A 26,443-nucleotide genomic window follows, 5' to 3' on the forward strand; every position below is an offset into this window, starting at 1 on the left:
AAAATACCATTACCAAACAAAATTAAAAGGCTATTCAAAAAGACAGATCATTTTACCTTTTTATCATAGAAAAACATTTATTTTTAACAGTATCTTTCACTGCCATGACATCTGAACAAGCTTTTAACTCTTTAAAGACCGACCTTAATACAGCAACATTACAGGAGATAAAATTTACATTTTTAAATAAGGACAGTAAAAAGTGAAAAAAGTTCAATGCTACATTGCTTAATATCCATGAAAAAAATTTAACTTGTTTAAGTACTTCTGATTTTATTAAAGAAAGTATAAAATATCAAATTCTACATTTTTAAACACTATTAAGAATCACTTATTTCTTCATAGTGCCAGCATGTTTCTCATACTTCCACATATCTTGAGATCTGAAAAAGAAAAAATGTAAATTGCTGTTCCCAAGACTTTGAATTTTAAACTGATAAAATTCACATAAAAATTTGCCACCCTGACCATTTAAATATACAGTTCGGTGTGCAGTATATTCACTGTTCCATAACCTCCAGAATTTTTTTCATCTTGAAAGACTGAAAATCTATACCCATTAAACATCTCTCCATATTCCCCCTTTCACTGGCTCCTGAAAACCATTCAGCTTCTGTGAATTGATAACTCTAGGTATCTCATGTAAGTGGAATTACACAGTATTTGTCCCTGACGGGCTTATTTCATTCAAGTGTAGTGTCATTAAGGTTCAGCTATGTTGTGCCTCAGGTCAGAATTCCCCTTGACAGGCCAACCTGTTTACCCATCCATTCATGCCTGAGTTGCCTTCACCTTTTGGCTATTATGAGTAAAGCTGCCATGAACATGGCATGTTTGCCCACTCCTGAATTAATACTTCTAACTCTAAGATATTAACTGGGGGCACTTGCATGGCTCAGTCGGTTAAGCATCTGCTTCTGCTCAGGTCATGATCTCAGGGTCCTGGGATCAAACCCTGCATTGGGCTCCCTGCTTGGTGGGGCGTCTGCTTCTCCCTCTCCCCCTGCCTCCTGCTTGTGCACTCTCTCTCTCTAATAAGTAAAATCTTTAAAAGAAAAAAAAAGATATTAACTGGAATTTAGGTAATAGGTAAAGAATTACCCTGAATAATTTATGTTAATGACTCTCAGAGATAATGCTGATTTCAATAAACACACCAACAATGTAGTTAAGGAAAGCAGGCATTTGAAAGTCCAAAATTTGAAAGTGTTATTTACCTCTTCTCAGTAGGCTGGTACCACTTTTCAACAAGGACATTAATAATAAAACTTTTGGGGTTTTCCTTGGGGTTTCCCCAATTTTTTCTCCATTTCTTTTTTCAGTTTATTCGCCTCATACCTCTTGGCCATTGCCACAAGATCCTCTGGGATACTCTGAAACATTAATGTGTTATTAGGAGATTTTTCTTTCTGTTAACAGCTTTTCTACAATATGCTAAAATATTTTCAAATCATCTCAGTCACAAAATCTCCCCAGTTCCATGACATCTTCCCAACAACGAAATGTGTCTCCTTGCACGCTAAGCTCTGAAATCTATCTTGCAGCTAGAAAACCAGACTCATCTTCAACTTCCCTGATGCTACCACTCCCTGCTCATATGGCCCCTCAGTTGCTTCTCAGGGCCCTGAACAGGCGTTAACTGGTGCCACATTCTGGGGCATTCTGTCCGTTGGGCCTGAATATGTTCCCCTGCTGGAATCTGTATCCCATTCTTGTACAACAATTCTCCCAACCTCCACTCTACCGGCTTCTTCCGCACTATGATTCCCACTGCTGCTTACTCCCATTAGATTAGGCTCCCTAATTCTGGATTACAGCTCCTTGTCTTTGCCATGTTATGGCCCTCATAACAGTTTAACATCAGTTTACCCTGGCACGCAGTAAGCCCATACTTGGAATCAATGAGATTATCTGAACATTAGGAAAGTGATACAAGGTAGAGTTCTAAGTTGTATAATCTCACCTGTTGTGCTCTTCCCAGAATATTAATTAACTCGCCAGCAACCCTCCAGTCGTTTCTAGTGAGGAGAGTAATAGATATCCCCATCCTCCTATAAAAGGGTAGGGTGGGGGGAAGGAACTCATGTAATTTAATTTTTTTTTTTTAAGATTTTATATATCCATTTGACAGAGAGAGAGAGAGATCACAAGTAGGCAGAGAGACAGGAAGAGAGAGAGGGGCGGAGGCAGGTTCCCCGCTGAGCAGAGAGCCCGATGCGGGGCTCGATCCCAGGACCCTGAGATCATGACCCGAGACGAAGGCAGAGGCTTAACCCACTGAGCCACCCAGGCGCCCTGTAATCTGATATTTGATTTATACTCATGGTTCAGTTAGCAAAACACTAAAAATAGCAAAACCGCAACTTTTTCATAAGCCCAAATATGTATTATATATTGAAAGTTAGCATCACTCAAACACTGATTTAGAACTCAATTATCTGGAGCTGTTTATACAACGTGCTTGCAAGGGATTTGATAGTAGTGCTCTCAGTGGCGAGAAAGGTCTTCTTACAGGGGACAGTAGAGGAACCACTTGGTATAGCTCAGTGTGACACTACAGATAGAAAGCAGAGACTGGAATAAGAAACAGCGGCAGCTAATCAGAGGGTCTGGCTGACTCAGGAACAGGCCAGTTAAGACAGGGATAAAGTAGCACAGCAGGCGGCCCAGACAATTCCCAGGCAATAGAAAAGCCATTTTCTGGCTAAGAATAGCCTGTGAAGGGCATAGTGACAGTTGGTTTCTTTCTTTCTTTTCTTTTCCTTTTTCTTTTTTTAAAGATTTTATTTGTTTATTTATTTGTCAGAGAGAGAGATCACAAGTAGGCAGAGAGGCAGGCAGAGAGAGAGGGGGAAGGAGGCTCCCCACCAAGCAGAGAGCCCGATGCAGGTCTCGATCCCAGGACCCTGAGATCATGACCTGAGCTGAAGGCAGAGGCTTAAACCACTGAGCCACCCAGGCGCCCCAAAGTTGGCTTCTTTCACAGGTAGACTGTGCTGACTTACCCGGCCCTTCCGGTGCGCCCTACTCTGTGCACGTATTCCTCAATGTTCCGGGGGAAATCATAGTTATAGACATGTGTGATGTCAAGGACGTCGAGCCCCCGAGATGCCAAGTCTGTGGCAATCAATATTCTTACTTTACCTAAAGAATAAAACCAAAATATACATGAATATACATGCTGTAATATACATGATGTAAACCAACCCAAGACGTAGCAGAAAATTATAATCTTCCCCTAATATCTAATTAGGTGAGTGGTTATTTTTAGTATTAAAACACTTCAGAGAGTGAAAATGAGAAAGGGGCATTTATAGACTTTCTTTTAAACTGCTGGCGAATTATGGGGAACCTGGGTGGCTCAGTGGGTTAAGCCTCTGCCTTCGGCTCAGGTCATGATCTCAGGGTCCTGGGATCGAGCCCTGCATGGGGTTCTCTGCTGAGCAGGAAGCCTGTTTCTCCCTCTCCCTCTGCCTGCTGCTCTGCCTACCTGTGTGCTCTATTTCTCTGTCCAATAAATAAGTAAAATCTTAAAAAAAAAATAAATAAATGAACTGCTGGCGAATTACAACACAGAACACACCATGGTTCAGCAACCAACCCCTGAATCACCTGAATCACATCACGAAGATCTATGCCTTGCAGGGAAATTAACGAAAATAACCACATCGCAAATTATTACCTTGATTTCCAGGTTGAAATATTTGCTATTTGAATTTGTATGGTTCTGAAGATCTGATTACTATTCAGAGCTCTTACCAGTATATTTTGGGCTCTGCAAGCTGAGGACAGATCTTACAAATGGGCTCCATGGAAAGGTGCTGTCACTCAGCCATGCCCAGGCCTCGCACCCTTCAGCGGCCACAAGTAACAACTTGCATAAATGTACCTGTTTTGAAGTTTTCTAATGCCCTCTCTCGGTCACTCTGCTCCCTGTTACCGTGAAGGGATTCCACTGATACCTGTCGCAGAATCAGGTCGCTTGACAGGTGGTCAGCCCTGAAGCAAAAGACGAAGTCAGGGATCTGAAGTGCTTCTTCTGATGCCACCAGCAAATTCACTAGTTTTACTTGTATTAGTAAAAGACTGAATTAACATACTAGAATGCATGCATCCTCCTTTTGAAATTAGTATGCAAAGAGAGCTAATGCTAAACAAATCAACTGGATGATTTAAGGATGTAAAAGAAAAATACCTACACAGCTTTTCTGCTGACAAACACTATGACTTTGTCTTTGGGAGACATGCTTTCTAGAAAAGTTTGGATATGAGAGCGTTTCTCTTCTTCCGTGGTGACAATTATGTTTTGTTTCACGGTATTTACTGCCTAAAGGAATAAAGATCACAGTACGTCAAAACTGATGGGCAAACCCTATACATTGGCTCAGAATACATCTATTTTTATCTCTGGTTAAGTTTTAATAAACTGCTAACAAGAAGAGGCAGGTCCTTGAAAATGACCTGTACCTACTCAAAGACTTGTAGCTCAGCCTTTTGCTTCTTGCTCATTCACCCAGGCTGAGCTGGAAACTTGAATGCTTGGCAGTGCGTTTAAAGTAATTGCTTACTATTGTTGGAAAAGAACCATGGAGTAAGGCCAAACTTTCATCATGAATTTGGGTACAGTCCTTACAATAAAGGAAGATGATTAGCTTAGGACACAAGAATTCCCACTCAGGATTTTGACAACTTAATGCAAAATTTCAAAATATCATTGATACAATTTTTTAACCCAGAGGTAAGACAGGTTTTATTTTTATTATTTCTTTTTAAAGATTTTTTGATAAAGAGACACAGTGAGAGAGGGAACACCAGCAGGCGGAGTGGAAGAGGGAGAAGCAGGCCTTCTGCCAAGCCGGGAGCCTGATGTGGGGCTTGATCGCAGGACCCTGGGATAAGGACCCCAGCCAAAGGCAGACACCCAACAACTGAGCCATTTAGGCACCCTTAAAATAGGTTTTAACAGCATTTAATGAAAGTAAAGAATGACATCTCTAGCCTCACTTTTCATGAAATCTGATGAAATGAATCTTGGCAATGACCTTTCACTATCACTGGTGATTAAGTAAAAGGTCATTTTTTTCAATAACGATTAACTGAGGGGAGCCTGGGTGGCTCAATTGTTGGGTGTCTGCCTTTGGCTGGGGTCATGATCCCAGGGTCTCAGAATCGAGCCCAGCATCCCACTCCCTGCTCAGCGTGGAGCCTGCTTCTCCCTCTTCCATCCCCCCTGCTTGTGTTCCCTCTCTCGTTGTGTCTCTGTCAAATAAATACACTTAAAAAAAAATAATGATTAATTGAAAGTTCAGATCTCAACTAAGTGAAAGGCCAGATAACTTTATATTGGAGGGGATACATACCAGAGACCTTCATGAATCGTATAATTACTGACATCTGAACCCAATGATCCATCATGACTTCACCAAAAGACAACACCAGACTTACATACATACACCTACATTGACCTTGTTTAGAACCTGATTTTAACAGGATTAAACAAAAATGAGATATCAGGAAAATAAGAATAAGAAATGGATATTTGATGGTACTAAGGGATTATTAAATTTTAAACTTGAGATGTTAAAAGTTAGTCTTAGATGTATACTGAATTATTTATGAATAAAATCATATGTATCTATGGTCTTTGTAATTAGGAAGAGGGCAGAGGAGGTACGCCAAAACACAAAGTAACTAAAATTTTCATAACAAATATTTTTATAATAGTAATAAACAAGCTTACCACTAGATCCAAAGTACCAACATATACAATCATTGGCTCTTTCAGATAAGACTGTGCAAGGCGACGGACAGCATATGGCCATGTTGCACTGGAAATAAAACATGATATAAATGTTAAAATTATATTATAAATCAAATATTACTAAGTTTTTCCAAGGATGCTATGAACCAGATTACCCATGAAAGACACCCTGAGTACTTTTAAATAAGGGAGACTTTATAGACAATGTATATTTCACAAAGAATAGCTCAACTATAACAAAGCTACTACATGAAACCTTTAAATAACTTTAATAAACAGGTTTATAAGGTAAAGGAGACCTACACCTTAAATTCTAACCTAAATTCTAATAATCTAAAATGAATTCATAGATTAGGTTTTTCTTGGCCTTCATTAAAGAAAAACAGAAAAAAAAAAAGCCCTAGTATTTTGTTAGCATTCATTGTCAACAGGCAAAAAACCAAATGCATATGCAAAATAAAGGCATATGAAGTGTACTGATGAAAGGACATATAAATTCAAATGTTTCTTCATCCATATATTATGAAAGCAATCACCTTTTGTACTTTCACAGTAATTACAATAATGGGAATATTAGTAAAAAACAGATGAGGGTGGTATTAAAAAGTAAACAAGTGAGAAAATTTAATGTATTCCCCAATTATATACTATTTTTTTTTATGTTAATGGCACATAGGTCATATAAGTCCAGGAGATAACAGTCTATAGATCAGTCTGTATTTAAATGACAATCATTGTTTCTCAGTTTTATACTGCACAAAAAAGTTATGGGCAATCAAAGGTTTATCTCTAAGGACAGGTGATCATTCAAATTTGAGGCCACAACTATGAAATAAAATCTCCTCTCCAAGGAGAGGCCCCCCTTAGGTTTTTATAGAAATCTGTGGGGTGCCTGGTGGCTCAGTTAAGCATCTGCCTTCTGTTCAGGTCATGATCCCAGAGTCTTGGGTTTGAGCCCCACATCTCTCCCTGGGAGCCTGCTTCTCCCTCTCCCTCTGAGGCTCCCCCTGCTTGTGCTCTCTCACTTGTTCTCTCTGTCAAATAAATCTTTTTTAAAAATGTCCGTTACAAAAAAAAAATTAAAAAAATCTCTATCTGTAACTTAGGAAACCCAGTCATTGTTCCGCAGTTACACTGAGTTGCTATTCCTAAGTGATGACAAGCCTTTTTACCTGAGGATCTCAAGACACCTTCAACCAATTCTCTAAAATCCTCTGTGGAAATCCAAAAGAATAGAGTTCAGGCCACCGATTCCTATTTTACAGACTAGCAGTTAGGCATACACCTACCTTGTCATAATAGTCTGCCTGTCTGGGCGCACATCTAATAAAATCTTCATTATCTGGGGTTCAAATCCCATATCAAGCATCTTGTCAGCCTCATCTAGTACCTGCATCAAAATCAACAGCGGCTACCTTAGATATGGGAAATATGCTCTCTTTATGAACAGAATACTATGGTAAGGGAACTGTTCTCTCATTTCCCCTATTACTTAAGCCACTATTTTAGTTTCTTCAAGACAAAGTAAATGATCTATAGTTGTAATAGACTGACTTGATTCTTTAAGTTGGCTAACAGTTTCTAGATCTAAGAAAAACTGTAAATGTCTTAAATATCCATATGGAGGGATGCCTGACCTTGGAATTTGGGGACTGAGCCCCACAATGGGCTCTAGGCTCAGTGCAGGAGTCTGCTTGAGATCCTCTCCCTCTGCACCACACCCACCATCCCCTCCCGCCCCACTTGCATGTGTTCTCTAAAATAAATCTTTAAAAAAATAAAAGTAAAAAAAAAAAAAAAAACACATGGATTTTAATTTTCTTTTATACATTGCTACATTCTCCAACATTTATTAAAAAAAAAAAACAACTAAAATAGAATTCTCAAAATCCTTATTTTAACATACTAGAGGGAATGGAAACTATCCCTAGGATTTGAAACCATTATAAAATGGACAACCATTCTAAAGAACTGTTTTAATAAGAGTTCAGTTCTGGGCACCCAGCTAGCTCAGTCAGTAGAGCTAGTGACCCTTGATCTCAGCATTGTAAGTTTGAACACCAGGTTTGGTGTAGAGATTACTTAAAAATCTTTAAAAAAAAAGGGGGGGGGGACGTCTGGGTGGCTCTGTCGGTCAAGTCACTGCCTTTGGCTCAGGTCATGATCCCAGTGTCCTGGGATCAAGTCCCACATCAGGCTCCTTGCTTGGCAGGGAGCCCGCTTCTCTCTCTGCCTCTGCCTGCTTGTGTGCATGTGTGCGCGCTCTCTCTCTCTCTCTGACAAATAAATAAATAAATAAAATCTTAGGGGAAAAAAAAAAGAATTTAATAAGAGTTCAGTTCTTCCTTCCAGTATCCCAAACCCTCCATTATTACCAAGTAGGTTATACTTCTGAGGTTAACAAAGTTATTCATTTGTAGATCATTCAGTCTTCCAGGAGTTGCAATAATAATGTCTACTCCTTTTTTCAGATCTTGTATTTGTCCATTTCTATCTCCACCGCCATATATACAAACACTAAAAAAAAAAATAGGTTCATGTTCAGGTAAGGAATGTCCCATCACAAAGCAAAATCCCAACTAACCAAAGTATTTTGGGTATAAAATAACACAGTAAAAAGTATGTAAGTCAGAAAGAGTATCAGATACCTTCTGGGTAGTATTAGCCCCATTCTAAAACTATCCATACCCATCAGCCCACAATGATGTGTCCTCAAGAGCGACATTTGCATCACTGTTACTTGACCTCACTGCCCTGGCTACCATTGATTTGGACTAGGGCAATGCCTGACCCATGCTAAGCCATTCAGATTCTCTACATGTGTGAAAAATAATAGGGAGAATGTATAAAACTAGGATTTATTAAAATGTGGATGCAAGAAGGGACAAAGATGACTTACCTTTTAAGGCCTTTATATGAATACTTAGAACATTCAGATTCTACTTGAAGTGCTAACTCGCGGGTAGGTGTAAGGACTAACATGCCTGGTCCATTCCTTTCTCCTCTAATCCTTTGGAGAGAAAATAACTGTTAAAGTACCTGATTCAGGTACATAGTATATTTGTTCAGTGCTTTCAGAATTTGTAGCAATGGATGTCACACACATTTACAAAACATGTAAAAATATTGAAGAACAGCGCACAAAAAAACTCCCAAGGGCTCAGATACCAGTCTTTTCATTTAGCATGGTCAACATTGTCTCACACAATTGGAAATGATAATTTAAACATTAGTATTTCACTATTAAGACTACCTATGGCTTCCTAAAAATGTTTTGACAATTTATACTCTCACCACCATGGTACAAGTGCATTTTCCTGAGGCTTGGCATTACTTTTTGACCAATGCAACAGACAAAAAAGAAACTTGCGTTTTTGGTATCCATATCTGCTAACCCCCTATAAAGAGAACCCCGCTGCAGAAATTCTTACACAGGCTGTGAGTCCAAGTGTATAAATCCGGGCATTAAGTAGGACAATGTCTTCCCTGTTCCAGTTTGGGCTACTCCTATAAGATCTATGCCCTGTAGAACTATCGGCCATGACTGCGACTAAAAAAGAAAGATCAACATTAAAATTAAAAGTACATCTTTTAGTCACATGCCCCTCCTCTCCTAAGCCCAAACTTCTTTCAATAAACATTTTTAAGTGCTAGGCACTGGTGGTACAGGGGGATTTCGGGGGAAAGCTCAGAAGGGATAGTTACTCCCTGCTGATTTAACTTCTAATAATCAGATATTGTGGTGCCCGCATGGCTCTGTGAAGGGTCTGCACTGGGCTCTGGTCATAATCCTAGGGTCCTGGGATGGAGCCCCACAGTGGGTTTCCTGCTCAATGGGGAGTCTGCTTCTCCCTCCGCCCTCCCCACCCCCATACTTGTACTCTCTCTCTCTCAAAAAAAAAAAATCTTTAAAAAATTAATCAGATATTGTTTGGTGTGGGGGGGATCTGTTAGCAAAATATTGGAATTAAAGAAAGAAAGGAAAAAAAGCATACCTGGATCGGTGTTGGCTTTTGAAAGCCTGCCTTTTTAATGTTTTCCATAACCTCAGGAAAACACTGAAAAGCATCCTCAAACTTACAGGTAGGATTGGGTATATGACGCTTCTCACCTTCTTTCAGGTCATCACACATTATATTATAATTTTCTTTCCTTTAAGGAAAAATAGAACAAATCTTAGTGGCTTTAGTCACTTCATTCCCTAAGCCAGAAATTTTTGCCAGCATTAGTTCATCGTATCTAGAAATTCAACTGCAACTGTAAAGTTACAGTAAGATGTAACCACAAAGAAATACAAGTGAACACATCTTTTTCTAATCAGAATAGTTATCAGAAAGGGAAAAAAGGAGTGCCTGAGTGGCTCAGTTGTTAAGCGTCTGCCTTTAGCTCAGGTCATGATCCCAGTGTCCTGAGATCGAGCCCCACATCGGGCTCCCTGCTCAGTGGAGAGCCTGCTTCTCCCTCTCCCTCTGCTTGCCGGTCTGCCTACTCATGCTCTGTCAAATAAATAAAATCTTTAAAAAAAAGAGGGAAAAAATTCCATTTTATGAAGGGGCCAGTGAAATCTCATGGAAATGGGAATAGAGCCTGAAAATCACATACTTCATGATTCAAATCAGACTTTGCAGACACAAAAATATGTATGGAACAAGGTTCCATACATATTTTCTTAACTTATCCTCAACAAGTCTGCTAAATGGCAATCATTCTCCTTTGACAGGTCATCCTTAGTTACTTATCCAAAGTCTGAGCTAGAATAACTCTTCTTTCTGCTATACCATACTTAGTTTTATAACAGACTTTGAGAGAAAAAAAATGTTGCTGTCAGGACCTTTAATTCCAGATAGTAAGCACTGAAGAATAAGAAATGCATTGAATCAATTCTTTTTCAACAGTTGTAGAAATAATTCTCTAAAAGTGTTGTCCAATACAGCAGGCACTAACCAAACGAATCTTTTAAAATTTCAAATGGAAAACTCAGTTCCTCCATTATACTAGTCATATTTTTTTTTTTTTAAGATTTTATTTATTTATTTGAGAGAGAGTGAGAGAGAGCATGAGCGAGGAGAAGGTCAGAGAGAGAAGCAGACTCCTCGTGGAGCCGGGAGTCCGATGCGGGACTCGATCCCAGGACTCCAGGATCATGACCTGAGCCGAAGGAAGTTGTCCAACCAACTGAGCCACCCAGGCGTCCCTATACTAGTCATATTTTAAGTGTTCAATAGCTATATAGATAATGACTGCTCTATCAGATACAAATATAGCCCTTTTTCCATCTTTGCAGAAAGGTTTATTGGATAGCAATGCTCTAAAATATCATGTAGGATGCAATCAAGTTCATGTGAACACCAGAGGCGTAGCCTTCAAATGTAATCACTTTAAAGGTTTCCCTAATGAGTAGCAACTATACAAATACTTAAGGCAATAAAAGCACCCACCTCCAAGTGTCTATTTGCACCTGGGACATTGAACTTGTTGTTTCTGACTCCACATAAAAGTTTTTCTTAATTGGCGGTAGATCTGGGACAAAGATTAAAGTTAAAACTTCGATAAATTATCAGAATTTACATTTCATTGAAACTTACTCAAAGTAACAGAAATCAAACTAAAATACTTATTAAATTCACCCTTACAATTTTAGATATCTGCTCTTTGCCAGTCAGGTTTATGCTAGTCTCTGAAATCTGTTTTAGTTTACCTTTTGATTACATTTTTTACCCAAGAAAGAATTTTAATAATTAAGTTTAATATAAAAGAAAAAAAATAGATAAAGATTTTTTTAAAAAACCCATCGTTAAAAAGAAAGCTGTATGTATTGGTACAATTTTTATTATTCTTAAGTTGGGATGAAATTACTTGTTTTATAACAAATATAACATTTTTCATAGTAAAAAAAAAAAAGGAAGTATGGTTTACATGACAATCATCCCAATTGATTAATCTTCTCTAAAACACAGTAGACTGATTTTTTTCTTCTTTTCTTTTGATGGTCTATCCCATTTCTGTCTAGGAATAGAGTATTTCTTTTTCCACTTTCTGAGGCTACTTCTTGTTTTCTTATATGCCTCGAAAACTTCCTCCGAATCTAAATCCTTTCTCTGGCCTCCCTATTCCATATCTCCCCACCACATATCCTGTCCAGGTGGCACTGGTAACAACATGCAGATAGACCGACCCCTGAATTAGCCATTGTTAATATTGGTCACTATCAGTCCATTAGCTTTTAAATTTTTTTTTTAAAGATTTTATTTATTTATTTGACAGAGAGAGATCACAAGCAGACAGAGAGGCAGGCAGAGAGAGAGAGGGAAGCAGGCTCCCCGCTGAGCAGAGAGCCCGATACGGGACTCGATCCCAGGACCCTGAGATCATGACCCGAGCCGAAGGTAGCGGCCCAACCCACTGAGCCACCCAGGTGCCCCAGCTTTTAAATTTTTAATAAAGGTTGTGTTGCCGCCTCACTCTGATAGCCAGAATTATTACCTGAATTTACCCTGAAATTTAGTGAATATAACATGAAACATACACTCCATATAATTCCAGGTGAGACTTTCATTTAAAACTAAAGCAAATAAACAAACCCAAGTCTCTTCTCAAGAACTATGTTTCTTTATTAAACGGTTTTCCTTTTTTATTTTGCCACTGTCAACCAGGACACTCCAGGATCAATTTTTATTCAACCGTAGGCAACAATGTTAAACCACTTATGGTTGGCATGTTTATCGCCTTCATTTTCCCCTTATACCCCATTTTCTTTCCATTTATTATTAAACTCTTGCTGTGAGTTACCTCAAATAAGACAAAATGTTAAGTATAATATTTTAATTTCCCACTTAGAGCATAGATTACAGCACAGACAACATAGAAAAAAATCTTGCCCTAGAAACTATTTGTAGCACTTAATACTTTATTATCATTTTTCATATTAATTTCATTACTAGAAATAAGACATTTTAGAGGATAAAAACCTCATGAAGTTAAAAAAAAAACAACACCTCAAGTGATACATCAACACCACATGTAAATGTTCGGATATAGCACTAACCTTCCCACTTTTTTCTCCCCCATTTCAAAGCATCTTCTCGAATTTGATCCCAATCAATCAATGGCTGATTCTCTGTAACATTACTATCTGTCTTTACATCTCTTCCAACAGAAGGTTGGAATGCAACAACATCTGTTAAAATATTTTTATCGAATTAGTTTCAAAACAAATCCTAATTGTACAAATTCCCCCAAACCACTTTACTATTTTGTTTAAAAACCAGACAATCATGCTTAAAATATAAAATGTAGGTTTTAGTACTATAATGCTATGACAATAGTAGTCATGGTTTGTCAGTTACCAGATTTATGAGGATATTTATAAGGATAATACCAGATTATGAGGATAAATGAGGAAAATACATTTATTGAAGAGAAGGAAAATAGGAGAGCCTAGTGTTTGCTGATAAATCATGTTAAGCTTATAAGAATCCTGTGAGCCAGATGTCACCCAGGTTAACAGATGAAGAGTTTTAAAGGCTTTCCTAAAGTTCCCTTCCCAAGAAACGCCATATGAGGCAACGCTGCCATCTGAACCTAAGATGCAGTTCTTTTTACTTTCACGTTGCTCCTGGAAATGGCTCAATAATGGCTTTTTCTCTAGTCCAAGCAGGTCTGCATTTTTGTTTTTGTTTCGTTTTTAACAAAATCTGAGATTTTTCTTAAGTAAACTCTATACCCAGCCTAGGGCTTGAACTCGTGACCCAAAGATCAAGAATTGCATGTTATACTGACTGAGCCAGCCAGGTACCCTAGAAATTCTTTAAATACCAAATAACTAGACCCTTTTCAAAATCAGTCACGTTCCAGAGAGGAAGAGACCATAGAATCAGAAGGTCAGAATAATCCTTCTTCTACCATTAAGAGTGAATGTATTAAAAGGTTATTTTTGTTTTCACCTATCTGTGGCTAAAAGTAAAACTGCTAGGCTTAACCACAGAGATTAAGTGTCTTAATTTGAGGAAAACAGTATTCTGGGATTTCAAAGAAAAAAAAGTCCCTAACAGATAAGATTTAATGATGGCAATCTGAAGCTTTGTTGTCAAGAGAAGCCTCAACTATAATGCCTTATAACAGTGAATGCAATTTTTAAAATTTTACAAGGCTGTATGTAGTAAGCAAAAATTACTTACCAGTTCTGAGCTTTGAACTGTAATTTTCTTGTTTTTTAACAAGATTATCTATCACTGTTTTGGCCTTCGCCTGCATCACCTTGTCGCCAAAGATTCTGACCTCTGCTTCTTCTGAATGACCTTTTATTATCTAGATGCAGCAGAAAAATAGGTGAGACCGAAGTCCCCATACCATGCCCCCCACATCCAAAAAATCACTCAGCTACAAACAGTATAAAAATTTAAAGGAAATATAGTATTGCTATCAATCAGTATCTTAATTTCTAATTTTTAAAAAAGATTTTATTTATTTGACAGAGATACAGCAAGAGAGGGGACACAACAAGCAGGAGGAGTGGGAGAGGGAGAAGCAGGCTCCCCACTGAGTAAGGAGCCCCCACCCTGCGGGGCTCGATCCCAGGACCCTGGGATCATGACCCAAGTCGAAGGCGGACACCCAATGACTGAGCCACCCAGGTGCCCCTTAATTTCTAATTTTTGAGGGCATTCTACAGTCAACAAATTTATCCTGAGATTCACCCCCCCCTTTGGATGAAAAGGAGCAGGACAATCTAAATTTAAAAACTACTGTGACAGGGGTACGTGGGTGGCTCAGTCAGTTAAACATCTGACTCTTGGTTTCAGCTCAGGTCATGATCCCACCACAGTGGGAGTGAGTCCCACGTTGGCTTCTATGCTCAGTGTAGAGTCTGCTTCAGATTCCCTCTCCCTCACTCTTTCTCAAGTAAATAAATCTTTTAAAAAAGTAAATAAAAGCTACTGTGACCACTAGAGAATAAATTCAGCAACCAGTTTTAGAAGATTAAGGTGTTAATCTGTCCTCTTAACTATCAAATAGTAATTTGGCAAATCTTGCACAACTGTAGGGATTTGTCTTTGTCGTATATAAATACCAGCTGACTGAATTTTCAGGTTACTTACAGGAACTCTTGAACTTGAGCGGATGCCCTACTTTCACCACGTATATCGTAATGGAATCAACTTACTACAAGGCTGAGATGACATTTGGAGGATAAGATCTACAAGTCACATCTTTCAGTGTACATAATCTCAGATACCCACACTGATTCAATAGTAACTAGAAACTGCTGCACCAAATGCTGTCTGACTAGTGATTCAGAGCTTGCCATTTGCACTGTTTATAGACAACTTTGTGGAAGTTCTTAAATGGGGCTGAAACTGATGCTGAGAAGATGGGAAAGAGACCTACCTAGAATGGGGATGCAGGAGGTCTTAGACCTCCCTTATGAGCAGGAGTTCTAACAGCTAAGATAGGAGAGAGAGTGGCAGGAGTCCAGTTGGTGACACTCAAGAGAGAGTTCGAGGAGGGAGTGAAGGAAAAGGAGCTAGATCAAGTGGACCATGCTAAGAAGTCTGGACTTCTTAAGACCCTGAGATATCAGAAAAAGTTTTTATGCATAAAAAGAAAAATTATGAACACAATTATTGCCCTGGTCATGGTACAGGATGGTTAAAGGGGGTAAGACTGGAAGCAGGGTGAACCGTTAGGGGAGAACACCCCAAATGATGGGAATCTTCTTGAGAAACACAGGAAACAGAAAGCACTGGTTACAGGATAAGGAACAGGAAGTAATCGGAGATTCCCGGCTTGGGGACTGGGTGAATGATGTTGCAGCTGAGACTGGGAACACAGGAGTGGGTCAATGTTTGAGGCATGAGAGCCAGGAAGCGCGTCATGAATATTCCCTCAGAGATCTCATTTCTCAGTGGAGATTATCTGTAAAGATTTTTCCTCTAGGAGTCACAAAACCTGGACCTGGAATGGACCACAGTATGTGAAATTACTACATTGCTACTAAATTACTACAGTTATGTTAATAGCTAAACAAAAATTAGAGTTAGAAAAGAACTACACTCTTTGAGGATTTAAGATCTCAGACCACTTACTTGTATTTTCGTGTTTGTTGTACTTTGGATGTCTTTTATTTTTGATCCCCCACGACCTATTTTTAAAAATAAAATTTTTAAAAAGTTGTAATCAAAATCACAATTGGGTATCACTTCATACCTATTAGAATGGCTATCGAGGGGAGCCTGGATGGCTAAGTGGGTTGAGCCTTTGACTTCAGGTCAGGTCACCATCTCAGGGTCCTGGGATCGAGTCCCGCATCAGGCTCTCTGCTTGGCAGGGAGCTTGCTTTCTCCTCTCTCTCTCTGCCTGCCTATCTACCTACTTGTGATCTCTCTCTGTCAAATAAATAAAATCTTTAAAAAAAAAAAAAAAGAATGGCTACTGAAAATACAAGAAAGGAGTGGGGCACCTGGGTGGCTCAGTTGATTAAGCGGCTGCCTTCGGCTTAGGTCTTGATCCCAGGGTCCTGAGATGAAGCCCCGCATTGTGCTCCCTGCTCAGCAGTGAACACTCTCGCTATCTCTGTCTCTCTCTCTCCAATAAATAAATAAAATCTTTAAAAAGGGAAAGAAAAAAAATAAAAAGGGAAAGAAAGAAATAAATAAAGAAAGGAAGGAAGGAAGGAAGGAAGGAAGGAAGGAAGAGGGGAGGGAAGGAAGAAGGGAAGAAAGAAAAATACAAGAGGGACATCTGGGTGGCTCAGTGGGTTAAGTGGCTGCCTTCAGCACAGATCATGATCTCAGGGTCCTGGGATGGAGCCCCCTGTGTCTGGCTCCCTACTCAGTGGAGAATCTGCTTCTCCCTCTGCCCCTTCCCCCCACTCATGCATGCACGCTCTGCTCTCTCACTCTCAAATAAATGAATAATCTTAAAAAATATAAGAGATAAGTGTTGGTGAGAATGTGAAGAAAAGGGAAGCCTTGTGCACTCTTGGTGGGAATATAAATTGGTGCAAGCACGCAGGGTCCCCCCAAAAACTAAAGATATAACTACCATAGGATTTTGCAATTCCACTTATGGATCTATACCCAAAGGAAACAAAACCACTATCTCAAAGAGCTATCTAGACTCCCATGTTCATTACAGCATTATTCACAATAGTCATGAGGTGGAACCAAGCTAAATGTCTACCAACAGATGACTGGATGAAGAAACATAGTATAAATATGCTAGAGAAGATTTCGGCCTTAAAAAAAGGAAATTCTATCATTTGCAACATGAATAAAACTTGAGGACAGTTATGCTAAATGAAATAAGCCAATCACAAAAAGCAAATAGTGCATGATCTTCTTGGAGGTATCTAATGTAGTCCAACAAAGAAACAAAATAGAATGGTATTTTCCAGGGATGGGAAAAGGGGGAAATAGGGAGTTAGTTGTTTAATGGGCAGTTTCAGTCATGCAACATGAAAACATTCTACAGCTCTGTCACACAACATTGTTCTTACAGTTAACAGTACTGTACCGCACACTGTAACCCTAAAATTAAGCTTAAATTTTTTTTTAACTACACTAAGGAAAAAAAAGTGGTTCCAGACCAACATTAAGCAGGTGCCCTCTAGCACTGTGCCTGCACTGTCACAGGAGCTCAGTAAGTGTTGAGTGATTTTTAGCGCAAACCTAGTGGCTTTCACTTATGGGGCATCACTTGTCAGATCTTTGAGCCTGAGCCTTCTTGAAGAAACACTGAATCTCTAGCTGGTCTAGCAATCAGTCTCCTAATGCTCTATTTAATAGCAGCCTAAAAAAATGTGGTTATTGTTTTTAAAACAGGCTTAAAAGAGGGTAAACAAAATATTAGCTCCCATACCTAAAAGGGAAAATGTTGGAACTTATTCTCAGTCTTAATGGCCACAAATGGGGGCAAATCTCTATTCCTATTGTTTCCAAATGCTTATCAAAGGTGAATTTGGAAGACTCAAGATGTACTAAGAAAAAAGATCCTGTTTTACAGCAGATAAATCATATTCAATAAAAGAAACTAAGTGCAAGATATGGCCAATGGTCTGAACAACCCTATAATATCCTAAACCTTGTTCAATGGCTCTAAATGGGGCCCAAAGGAACAGACTGTACTCAGGACTGCTTTGTTGTTCATTTTGGGGTAAACTGTGAAAAGACTTGACCTTTCATCCCAAAGATTTCATACATCTGTTTGTTCTACCAAAATATCGTCTCCACGAAATATCAAATGTGCATTAAATGACTAAGTACAGCATCCTAAGGTATTATGAATAACCCAGGTCAAGTCCTGAACTCATTAAGTGGCGGCTGATGGGAGGCGAGGAGAGTGGGGCAAGGACGCCTTGCCCAGGCTCCGCCCCCGGCCCTGTCCAACACACCCATCCTCTTTCACTCACCGATCACAGCGCCCACCCACACGTTCTTCAATCCAAAGCAAAGCGGCGGTTCTTGGAGGCCCGCGGTCACAGGTTGCTGGAGGCCGGAGTTCTTCCAGCCGCCACCTCTGCCGCCTCTACGGGCCTCCGAACCTCTCGGATTCGGGTCCTCCGCCGGCCTCCTTTCCGGATCACGGAACACTGCCGAGCTTCGCCGGGAAGCAACGACCCACGAGGAGGCGTTAGCGCCTCCTTCTTGCCTTGACATGGTTCCGTGAGAAAGATCCGGCGATTCCGACGTCGCTCCCGTCTAGCTCTACACCACTCCACCGTGCCGTCGTAGACTTTTCTACTAGTGCATCCACGCAGCCTCTACTTAAGGAGCCCGCTCGCGGCTCGACCCGCCCCGCCCCGCCCTGGCCGCACATCCATTGGTGCAGGAGACGTCGTGGGCGGGACTCTGAAGGTTTAACCAATCCAGTCTCTTTAACGTGTGAGCGCTCCTTGAACGTGTCATTGCGCCGGCTTCGTGTTCCTTTTCAGGCGTGGGACTCCCTGGTCTCCCTTTTTGCTTTTCCCTGCTGATCTCCCACCCCAAGTACCCATCTCAGTGACTCGTAAACATCAGTCCCTTTTGCGACATGACCCAGTACATACATAAAAAAATTTGAAACAGAAGGGTGACAAAACAGCATTTACTATTGCTTTCAGAGCAGCACTTGATGTACTTAACCCTATATTCATTTTTAAAATATTGGTTGTAATCCACAAAATAAAATGACTCACAGCTTAAAAACCCCTGGGCTAAAAATGGTGCTTCAGTGCTTCACACAACACTTGACCTGAATGGTTGCTGTAGTATTAGAGCTAACGAAATAAATTTAATAAATGCTTGAAGCACTCCCATCATTGCACGGTGGCTCTGTGGCTGAACATACTATTTCAGTGCTGTAAGCCAGCTAGGGGTGCCCCTACTTTGATTAGGATCTCTGAATTATTTAAACAAATCTCAGTTCACTCACCTTTCAAAGTAGTTATCTAATATGTTGTGCTGGGTAATGAAAAAAAGGAAAAACCGTTAACTAAACCTGGTCCATACAGGTTGAATGGGTTAACTCACATGGGATTAACTGTAACTCTTACTGTGAGATCCTATTTCTGGAGAAATAGGATTACAGTGCTATTAAAGCACCCAGAAAATAGATAAAAGCATAAATGTGTCTCGTATTTAATATCATTATCTAATCCCTAATATGAAATGGATAGTATTAATGACCTTTAGAAAGGGATTTTGTTGGATTAGATTTCTAATCTAATCTAGTCTAGTTTAATCCAATCTAATCTAATCCTAATATTCTGTTGAGGATTTTTGCATCTAGGTCCATGAGAAAGAGGTCTGTAGTTTTACAAAGTCTTTGGTTTTGGTACTGGGTTAATTAGTTAGGAAGCTTTCCTTTATCATCTATTTTCTGGAAGAGATTGTAGAAAATTTGTATATTTTCGCCCCCTTCCTCCTCCCCCACCTTCTCCTTCTTCTCTTTGGTTTGCCCTATTATTTTATTGATTGTATAGTATTTCACAGTATTCCTAAACATAGATGTATTAATTTTAGCTACTTTTATTGTGAAATATATTACACACACAGAAAGTACACAGAACAAAGATATAACTTAATAAATAACTATGCAGTAAGGGGAACCTTGTTGGCTCAGTTGGGGGAGAGTGCGACTCAATCTTGGGGTCATAAGTTTGAGCCCCACATTGGGTTGGGGTTACTAAAATAAATAAAACTTAAAGAAATCATTATCGTGCAGTGAATCCTGTGTAACCATGACCCAGGTCAAAAAAATAGAACTTTTCAAACACCCTTGCTACACTTCTTTAACCAGTCCTTTCTTGGATGGAATTTTATGTATCTAAATTTTTCTATTTTAAACTATGCTAAAATATGGTATATTTTCTTCTTTAAATGTTTTGTAGAAATCACCAGTGAATATATCTGAGCCTGCTGCTTTCTGTTTTTTAAAGTTAAGGTTGATTTAATTTCTTTATGTCTTTCCTATTCAACTGATTTCTTCTTATGAGTTTGGGAAGATGGTGTCTTTCAAGGAATTGATCCCTTTCATCTAAATTGTCAAATTTGTGGACATAGAGTTGTTCATAATACTCCTTCATTATTTTTTTAAAGTCCATGGGATATGTAGTGATGTCCCCTTTTTCATTTTTGATATTAGTAATTTATGTCTTGTCTCTTTTTTTCTTTGCTGGCCTGGCTAGAAGTTTATGATTTTATTGCTCTTTTCAAAGAACCTGCTTTTGATTTGATCCATTTTCTCTACTGATTTCCTGTTTTCAATTTTATCGATATCTACCCTAATTTTTTTTAGGATTTTATTATTTATTTATGAGAGAGAGAAAGCAGGAGCGGGGTGGGAGGTGCAGTGGGCGAGGGAGAAGGAGAAGCAGACTCGCCCCTAAGCGGAGCCCGACTCAGGGCTAGATCCCAGAATCCTGGGATCATGACCTGAGCGGAAGGAAGATGCTTAACTAACTGAGCCACCCAGGTGGCCCTGATATCCACTCTAATTTTTATATTTCTTTTCTTGGGCTTATTGTGTATTTATCATGCTCCTCTCTTCTTCCGGTTTCCTAAGATGGAAACTTAGATGATTGATTTTAGATTTTTCTTCTTTTTAATATATGCATTCAAGGCTATAAATTTCCCTCTAAGCACTCTGGGTCTGTGGCTTGCCTTTTCACTCTTTTTTCCCCTTCCTTCCTATTTTTTTTTAAAAGATTTTATTTATTTATTTGAGAAAGAGAGGAGGAGAGGACACACAGCAAGGGAAGTGGCAGAGGGAGAAGCAGGCTCCCCACTGAACAAGGAGCCCAACAGGGGGCTTGATCCCAAGACCCTGGGATCATGACCTGAGCCAAAGGCAGAAGGCAACTGAGCCAAGCAGGCACCCCTTGTCTTTTCACTTTCTTAACAGTGTCTTTCACAGAGCAGAAGTTTTAAATTTTCAGTATTGTTTTATTTCTTTATTTTTTTTTATTTTTTATTTTTTTTTAATAATCTCTACATGCGATGTGGAGCTTGAACTCATGATCCCTAGATGAAGAGTCGCATGCTCTATGGACTGAGCCAGCCAGGCACCCCCAGAATTGTTCTACTTTCTGAAGGACTTCCTTCGCTTTATCCTGCCACATAAAGGTGAATTCTACCAAATATGAGGAAGAAATTATACCACTTCTCTACAATCTCTTCCAGAAGAGAGAAGCAGAGGGAATACCTCCTAACTCATTGTATGAGGTCAAAATTACCCTAACACCAGGAGTGATCCCTAAGGTAAACTGTGGACTTGAGTGGTAGTGGTATGTCCATGTGGGTTCATCATAGTAACAAATGTACCAGTATGCTGCGGGCGGATGTTGTTGATGAGGGAAGTATGTGTATTGGGTGTTGGGGGAGAGGGGAAAATCTGTGGACTTACAGATCAGCTTTGCTATGAACCTAAAACTGCTTTATGAAAATAGTCCATTTTTGAAAAAGAGGAATTTTGTGTCAAGTTTTTCATTTTAGTTTTGTTTTTAATTTGATAAGCTAATTTTTGCCCCTTGGGCACTTGACCAGTAAATAATAACATTCCAATATTCTCTTTTCTCACTTGGTGGGAGGTGCTGAAGAAAGACGTATCTAAAATGGTAATTACAGGGGCGCCTGGGTGGCTCAGCGGGTTAAAGCCTCTGCCTTCGGCTCAGGTCATGATCCCAGGGTCCTGGGATCGAGCCCCACATCGGGCTCTCTGCTCAGCAGGGAGCCTGCTTCCCTTCCTCTCTCTGCCTACCTGTGATCTCCGTCTGTCAAATAAATAAATAAAAATCTTAAGAAAAAAAATAAAATAAAATGGTAATTACAGGTACTTTTCTGGTTTTTTTTTTTTTTAAGATTTTATTCATTTGTCAGAAAGAGAGAGAGAAAGCACACATGCAGGCAGAGAGGCAGGCAGAGGTGGAGAGAGAGGCGGAACGAGAAGCAGGCTCCCCGCTGAGCAAGGAGCCCGATGCGGAACTTGATCCGAGGACCTCGGGATCATGACCTGAGCCGAAGGCAGCGGCTTAACCCACTGAGCCACCCAGGCGTCCCGACTTTTCTGTATTTTAAATTATTCCTAAATTAGAGCAAAATGAATCCCCTGTCCCCACAAAATCTGTGCTATTAAGCCCTTTGCGATGGAGGTGGGGAGTGAAACCTTTTACTCTACATCCCAACTAGGACCTGGAAGAACATTCTCTAAGCAAGCAGAAAATGGGGATGATTGTGGGGCTTTCAGGTGGGGTCAACTGTCTACTTTTCCCCTCCAGGCACGGATAAAGATAAAAAGGCGGAATTGAAGAGCGAGTTTGACCGAGGACCCCTGGAGCTGGCGCGTTCTTTCTTTAGACTGAAGGTTCCACTGGCTCACACCTTGACCACCGGGAGGGGTGCGACGACCAGCTCTGGAGCAGAGAGGGGGATTTCTCACGCTCGGGAGACCGAAGCTAAACCTGCCCCAGTCCGCAGCTCTATTTCCTCTCCATCCACTCAGCCTCAGAAAGCGAGCTCGCACCTTCTCCGCGGCCGGCGGTGGCCTGTGGTCGCCGAAGCTCCCGGGTCGGAAGCGGGGAAGGCGCCCGGTGGCCCGCCCTCTCTTTGGCGCCGCTTCCCGGGGAGTGCGACGCTTGGAGGCCGCCGCCCAGGTCCCCAACCTGCGGTGGCTCATTGATTGCCCAATGGCGGGGTTACGGTGAGCCCCGCCTGCATAGGCTGCGGGGATGGGATTAGAGGCCTGATCCGTTCCTCTGAGGAACGTCTCAGGGTCCCCTCTCCACCCGGCAGGGAACCACCATCTCTCAAGAAGGCAGCGAACAGCAGCTCCCTTGGCTCTGGAAGGAGCTGGATGAGCAAATTCAACTTGAGTTTAGGCACAGACCAAAGTGTGCATTCAGTGGGAACCCTAATTTTGGAAAATAGACCCTGTAGGATTTAACTTTCCACTGAGTAACGGAGAGTGGCATTATCTTATGTAGGACACTTAAACCAGCCAGGGTCGTCTTCTCATTGAATTCTTAGAAAACTCCGGTGAAGTGGTGTGGGTGGCCCATTTCACAGAGGAAGAAACTGAGGTCAAGGAGCCACTGTGCTTGGGAACCCGGGTGGATGTGATGCCAAAGCCAGTCATATTCTGCTGCACTAGTTTGCCCCTAAGGACCCATGTGTTGTTTTGTAGTCTTTTACCCTTAAATTTTATAAAATAGGCACTTCCCCATGTTGTTAAACATGCATTTCTTAATTATATACTGCATGTTCTCTGTTTATAATTTGTCTTTTTATTTCACATTTGGGAGGGCAAGGCATAGGGGATTTTTGTTGTTGTTGTTGTTCATCAAAAGAAGCTTTAATTCTAATCCAGCAAAAAGCTATCATTGTTTGTTTATGGTGACAGAATTCGATCCCATGATCTGGTTCTCTTTACCCTCAAATTATATGAACATTGATCTATATATTCTAACAGAACTGCCTTTTAAAAGATGCAAAATTTGGGGGACGCCGAGGTGACTCAGTCAGTTAAGCATCTGACTTGGTTCCAGCTTGTGTTTTGATCTCATGAGTCTGAGGTTGGCTTTGTGCTCAGAAGGGAGTCTGCTTTAGATTCTCTCCCTCAGTCACCCGACCGACCGGCTCAGTTGACTAAGAGTCTGCCTTCAGCTCAGGTCATGATCCCAGTATCCTGGGATTAAGCCCCTACTCAGGCTCCCTGCTTCTCCTTCTTGCCTGTTTGTTCTCTCTCAAGTAAATAAATAAATACATAAATAAAATCTTTAAGAAAAAATTCTCTCCTTCCACTCCTTCACACACTTGTGCCCATGTGCTCTCTCTCTCTCAAATAAATCTTTTTTTAAAAAGACAAAATTTTTATTCTCTTTCTGGAAATTTTTTAATGTGCATATCAGATAACCATCCAAATTTGTTTTCAAAATACCTAGTGCCCCATTTCTGTTTTGAAATAATAATCTTGTATTATATACTATACCGTTTTGTGTATATGTGCATCTTTGTTTTATTTCTGGACTTCCTCTTCTGTTCCACAAAGACAAGGAGACTGACATGAACTCAAATTTTCAAAAGATCACTCCAGCCCCTATAAGGGAAATAGAGGTGAAAGCGGAAATATTTTGATCCTATGGAAAAGTTGTAACTTAAGCAGGTGTAAGATCATGTGGAAGCTATTACAGAGCAAGGGATAGTGATGGTGTGCACTGTTTCTTAGCAGTGGAGGACACAAGAAGTTGTTCTAGTTCAGATATAGTTTAAAGGTAGAGCTGACAGGATCTGTTTATAGGTGTAAAATGTGACACAAAGAGAGGAGTCAACCAGGTTACTGGTGGTCACCTTTACTGAAAGGAAAAATACTAAGGAAGGGGAGATGTGAGGAGTAGGTTAAATGAGAGATACCTATGATAGTGCAGGTGTTAGGTGGGTAGTTGGATATAGTAAATAAATATTTTTCTTCTTTAGGATTCCTTGTAATTTGAGACAAATAAAGCTGCCAAAGAAAAAAGCAATCTCTAAGGAGAATAAAAAGTCTGTGATCTTTGAACTAGTAATTCTACATCTCAGGTTTGTTTGTTTTCCTGAAGTTCTTTCTTAATGGAAATATTTATAACATGAAAACAAGTTTATTGGGGGTGCCTGGGTGGCCCAGTCATTAAGCATCTGCCTTTGGCTCAGGTCGCTATCCCAGGGTCCTGGGATGGAGCCCTGTCTGCGGGGAGGGGGGGGCGGGCTACTCAGCAAGAGGCCTACTTCTCTCTCTCCCACTCCCCCTGTTTGTGTTCCCTCCCTCGATGTCTCCCTCTGTCAAATAAATAAATAAAATCTTTAAAAAAAGGAAAAAAGAAAACAATTTTATGTGTGCAGATAGTAACAGCTGATATTTATTATTCAGTGTTTTCTACTTCCTTAGCACAATTAAGGGCTTTATATACATTAATTCATTTAAACATCAAGGTACTATTCTAGGATCTAGGAACTATTCTAGGATCAGGGTACTATTATTATCATCCCGGTTGTACAGATGAAAAATGAGGACCTGAGAGGTTAGACATCTTGCTAGTTAGTAGTGGTAACAGCTAGTTAGTAGTGGTGGAGGAGGGAGTGTAGAAAGAGATTTTTGAAAGGGGGGGGGGCGGTGAGTAAAGCAGTTTCCCGAATTCAGAGCAACTAGTTATTGTTGACGGCAGAACGTTGTAGACAGTCTAAACGTGCTGGTAATCATGGTGTATAATGCTAATTGAATTAGGAAAACACTATGAGCCAGAAATTGTCCTGAGCTCCTCGCATGCATTAAATTAATTTAATCTCTTGAGCAATCCTACAAGTCCTACTATTTTTATTGGTTCCCATTTCCAAATGAGGAAATTGAAGAACAAAGAAGTTAGATAAGCCGCTCAGAATCAGAAATCTAGTGAGTGGCAACGCGGGAGCTGAAATCCCCAGCTCTCCATGCCTTCCGTAAATATTTGTGCCAGGTGCAGTACTACGTGCTAGGAACAGCTGGGGAAAGAAGACGGTCCCCATTGTCCATGAATTCCAGCCTATTTGAGCAGTCAAAGGCAGATCGAACCGTTCTTTCCATCCCTGTGCCTTCGGAGGTCCCAAACAGGCTGTGAACCTTGTCTGTGTCACGCTGCTTTACGCGAAAGGTGCTGCGCTCCACTGGCGCCTGTGGACAGAGGGGAAACCAGCAGTTCGAAAGCAGCCCCAGCCTTCCGGAGCACAGTCTCTGGCCGCTCGCGCGGGTCCTCGCCTCCAGCGTTGGGGCCCCCAGGGCGGTCCCTCTCGGCTGGCGCGCGCGCTGAGCTGCTCTCCCGGACGCCTCCCGGCACCGCCTGACCCGAGGCAGCAGCGCGCCCTCGGCGAATCCTGGGCCCACGGGCACGCTGGGAACTCGCCTGCAGCCCTGGGCTGCGGACTGGGCTACTCGCGGGCACCACCCTAGCCTACAGCGCCCAAACGCGCCGGGCCGCACCCAGGGCTTCTCGGTTTCCCGCGGGTTGTGGCTTACAGCTTCCTCCAGGACCTGACGGCGGCCTCGCTCCTCCCTAGGAGTAGAGGGAGGATATTTACCTGTAAGGCCCAAGACGCGTCAATCTGCGCATTTTCCCCGACGGGTTTCCAGAGGAGCACCTGCAACCCTGGCGGTGTTTGACCTACCCCAGAGGAGGCAGCAAGAGATCTTTGGTGAGCGCTT

At 40.9% G+C, this 26,443-nt stretch overlaps 1 protein-coding gene across 1 annotated transcript; it reads right to left on the reverse strand.

Moving 5' to 3' along the window:
• Positions 1-1,256: 1,256 nt before the first annotated feature.
• Positions 1,257-18,417, reverse strand: LOC111152502 (DEAD-box helicase 43). Its single transcript, XM_022510976.1, has 16 exons — positions 18,171-18,417; positions 15,847-15,902; positions 13,939-14,068; positions 12,807-12,938; positions 11,200-11,281; positions 9,757-9,913; positions 9,193-9,311; positions 8,661-8,771; positions 8,137-8,278; positions 7,051-7,151; positions 5,741-5,828; positions 4,200-4,327; positions 3,890-3,999; positions 3,006-3,144; positions 1,964-2,051; positions 1,257-1,373 (listed from the first exon to the last, which is right to left on the reverse strand). Exons 1-16 carry the CDS (start codon positions 18,415-18,417, stop codon positions 1,257-1,259), a joined length of 1,947 nt encoding a protein of 648 aa, XP_022366684.1.
• Between the last annotated feature and the right edge of the window lie 8,026 nt (positions 18,418-26,443).

Source organism: Enhydra lutris, unplaced genomic scaffold (assembly GCF_002288905.1).
Source record: "Enhydra lutris kenyoni isolate GAN:26980312 unplaced genomic scaffold, ASM228890v2 scaffoldscaffold28, whole genome shotgun sequence".
In the NCBI taxonomy this organism is placed as follows: Eukaryota; Metazoa; Chordata; class Mammalia; order Carnivora; family Mustelidae; genus Enhydra; species Enhydra lutris.

Bases quoted from the DNA above. Each gene is read 5' to 3' on its own strand.
- LOC111152502 (XM_022510976.1), bottom strand. From the start codon at position 18,417: ATGTCAAGGCAAGAAGGAGGCGCTAACGCCTCCTCGTGGGTCGTTGCT. The intron at 15,903-18,170 runs GTGAGTGAAAGA...TTTTAAAAATAG, and splicing joins GTGGGTGGGCGCTGTGATCG to GTCGTGGGGGATCAAAAATA. The intron at 4,000-4,199 runs GTAGGTATTTTT...CTTTTGCTTCAG, and splicing joins TTTGTCAGCAGAAAAGCTGT to GGCTGACCACCTGTCAAGCG.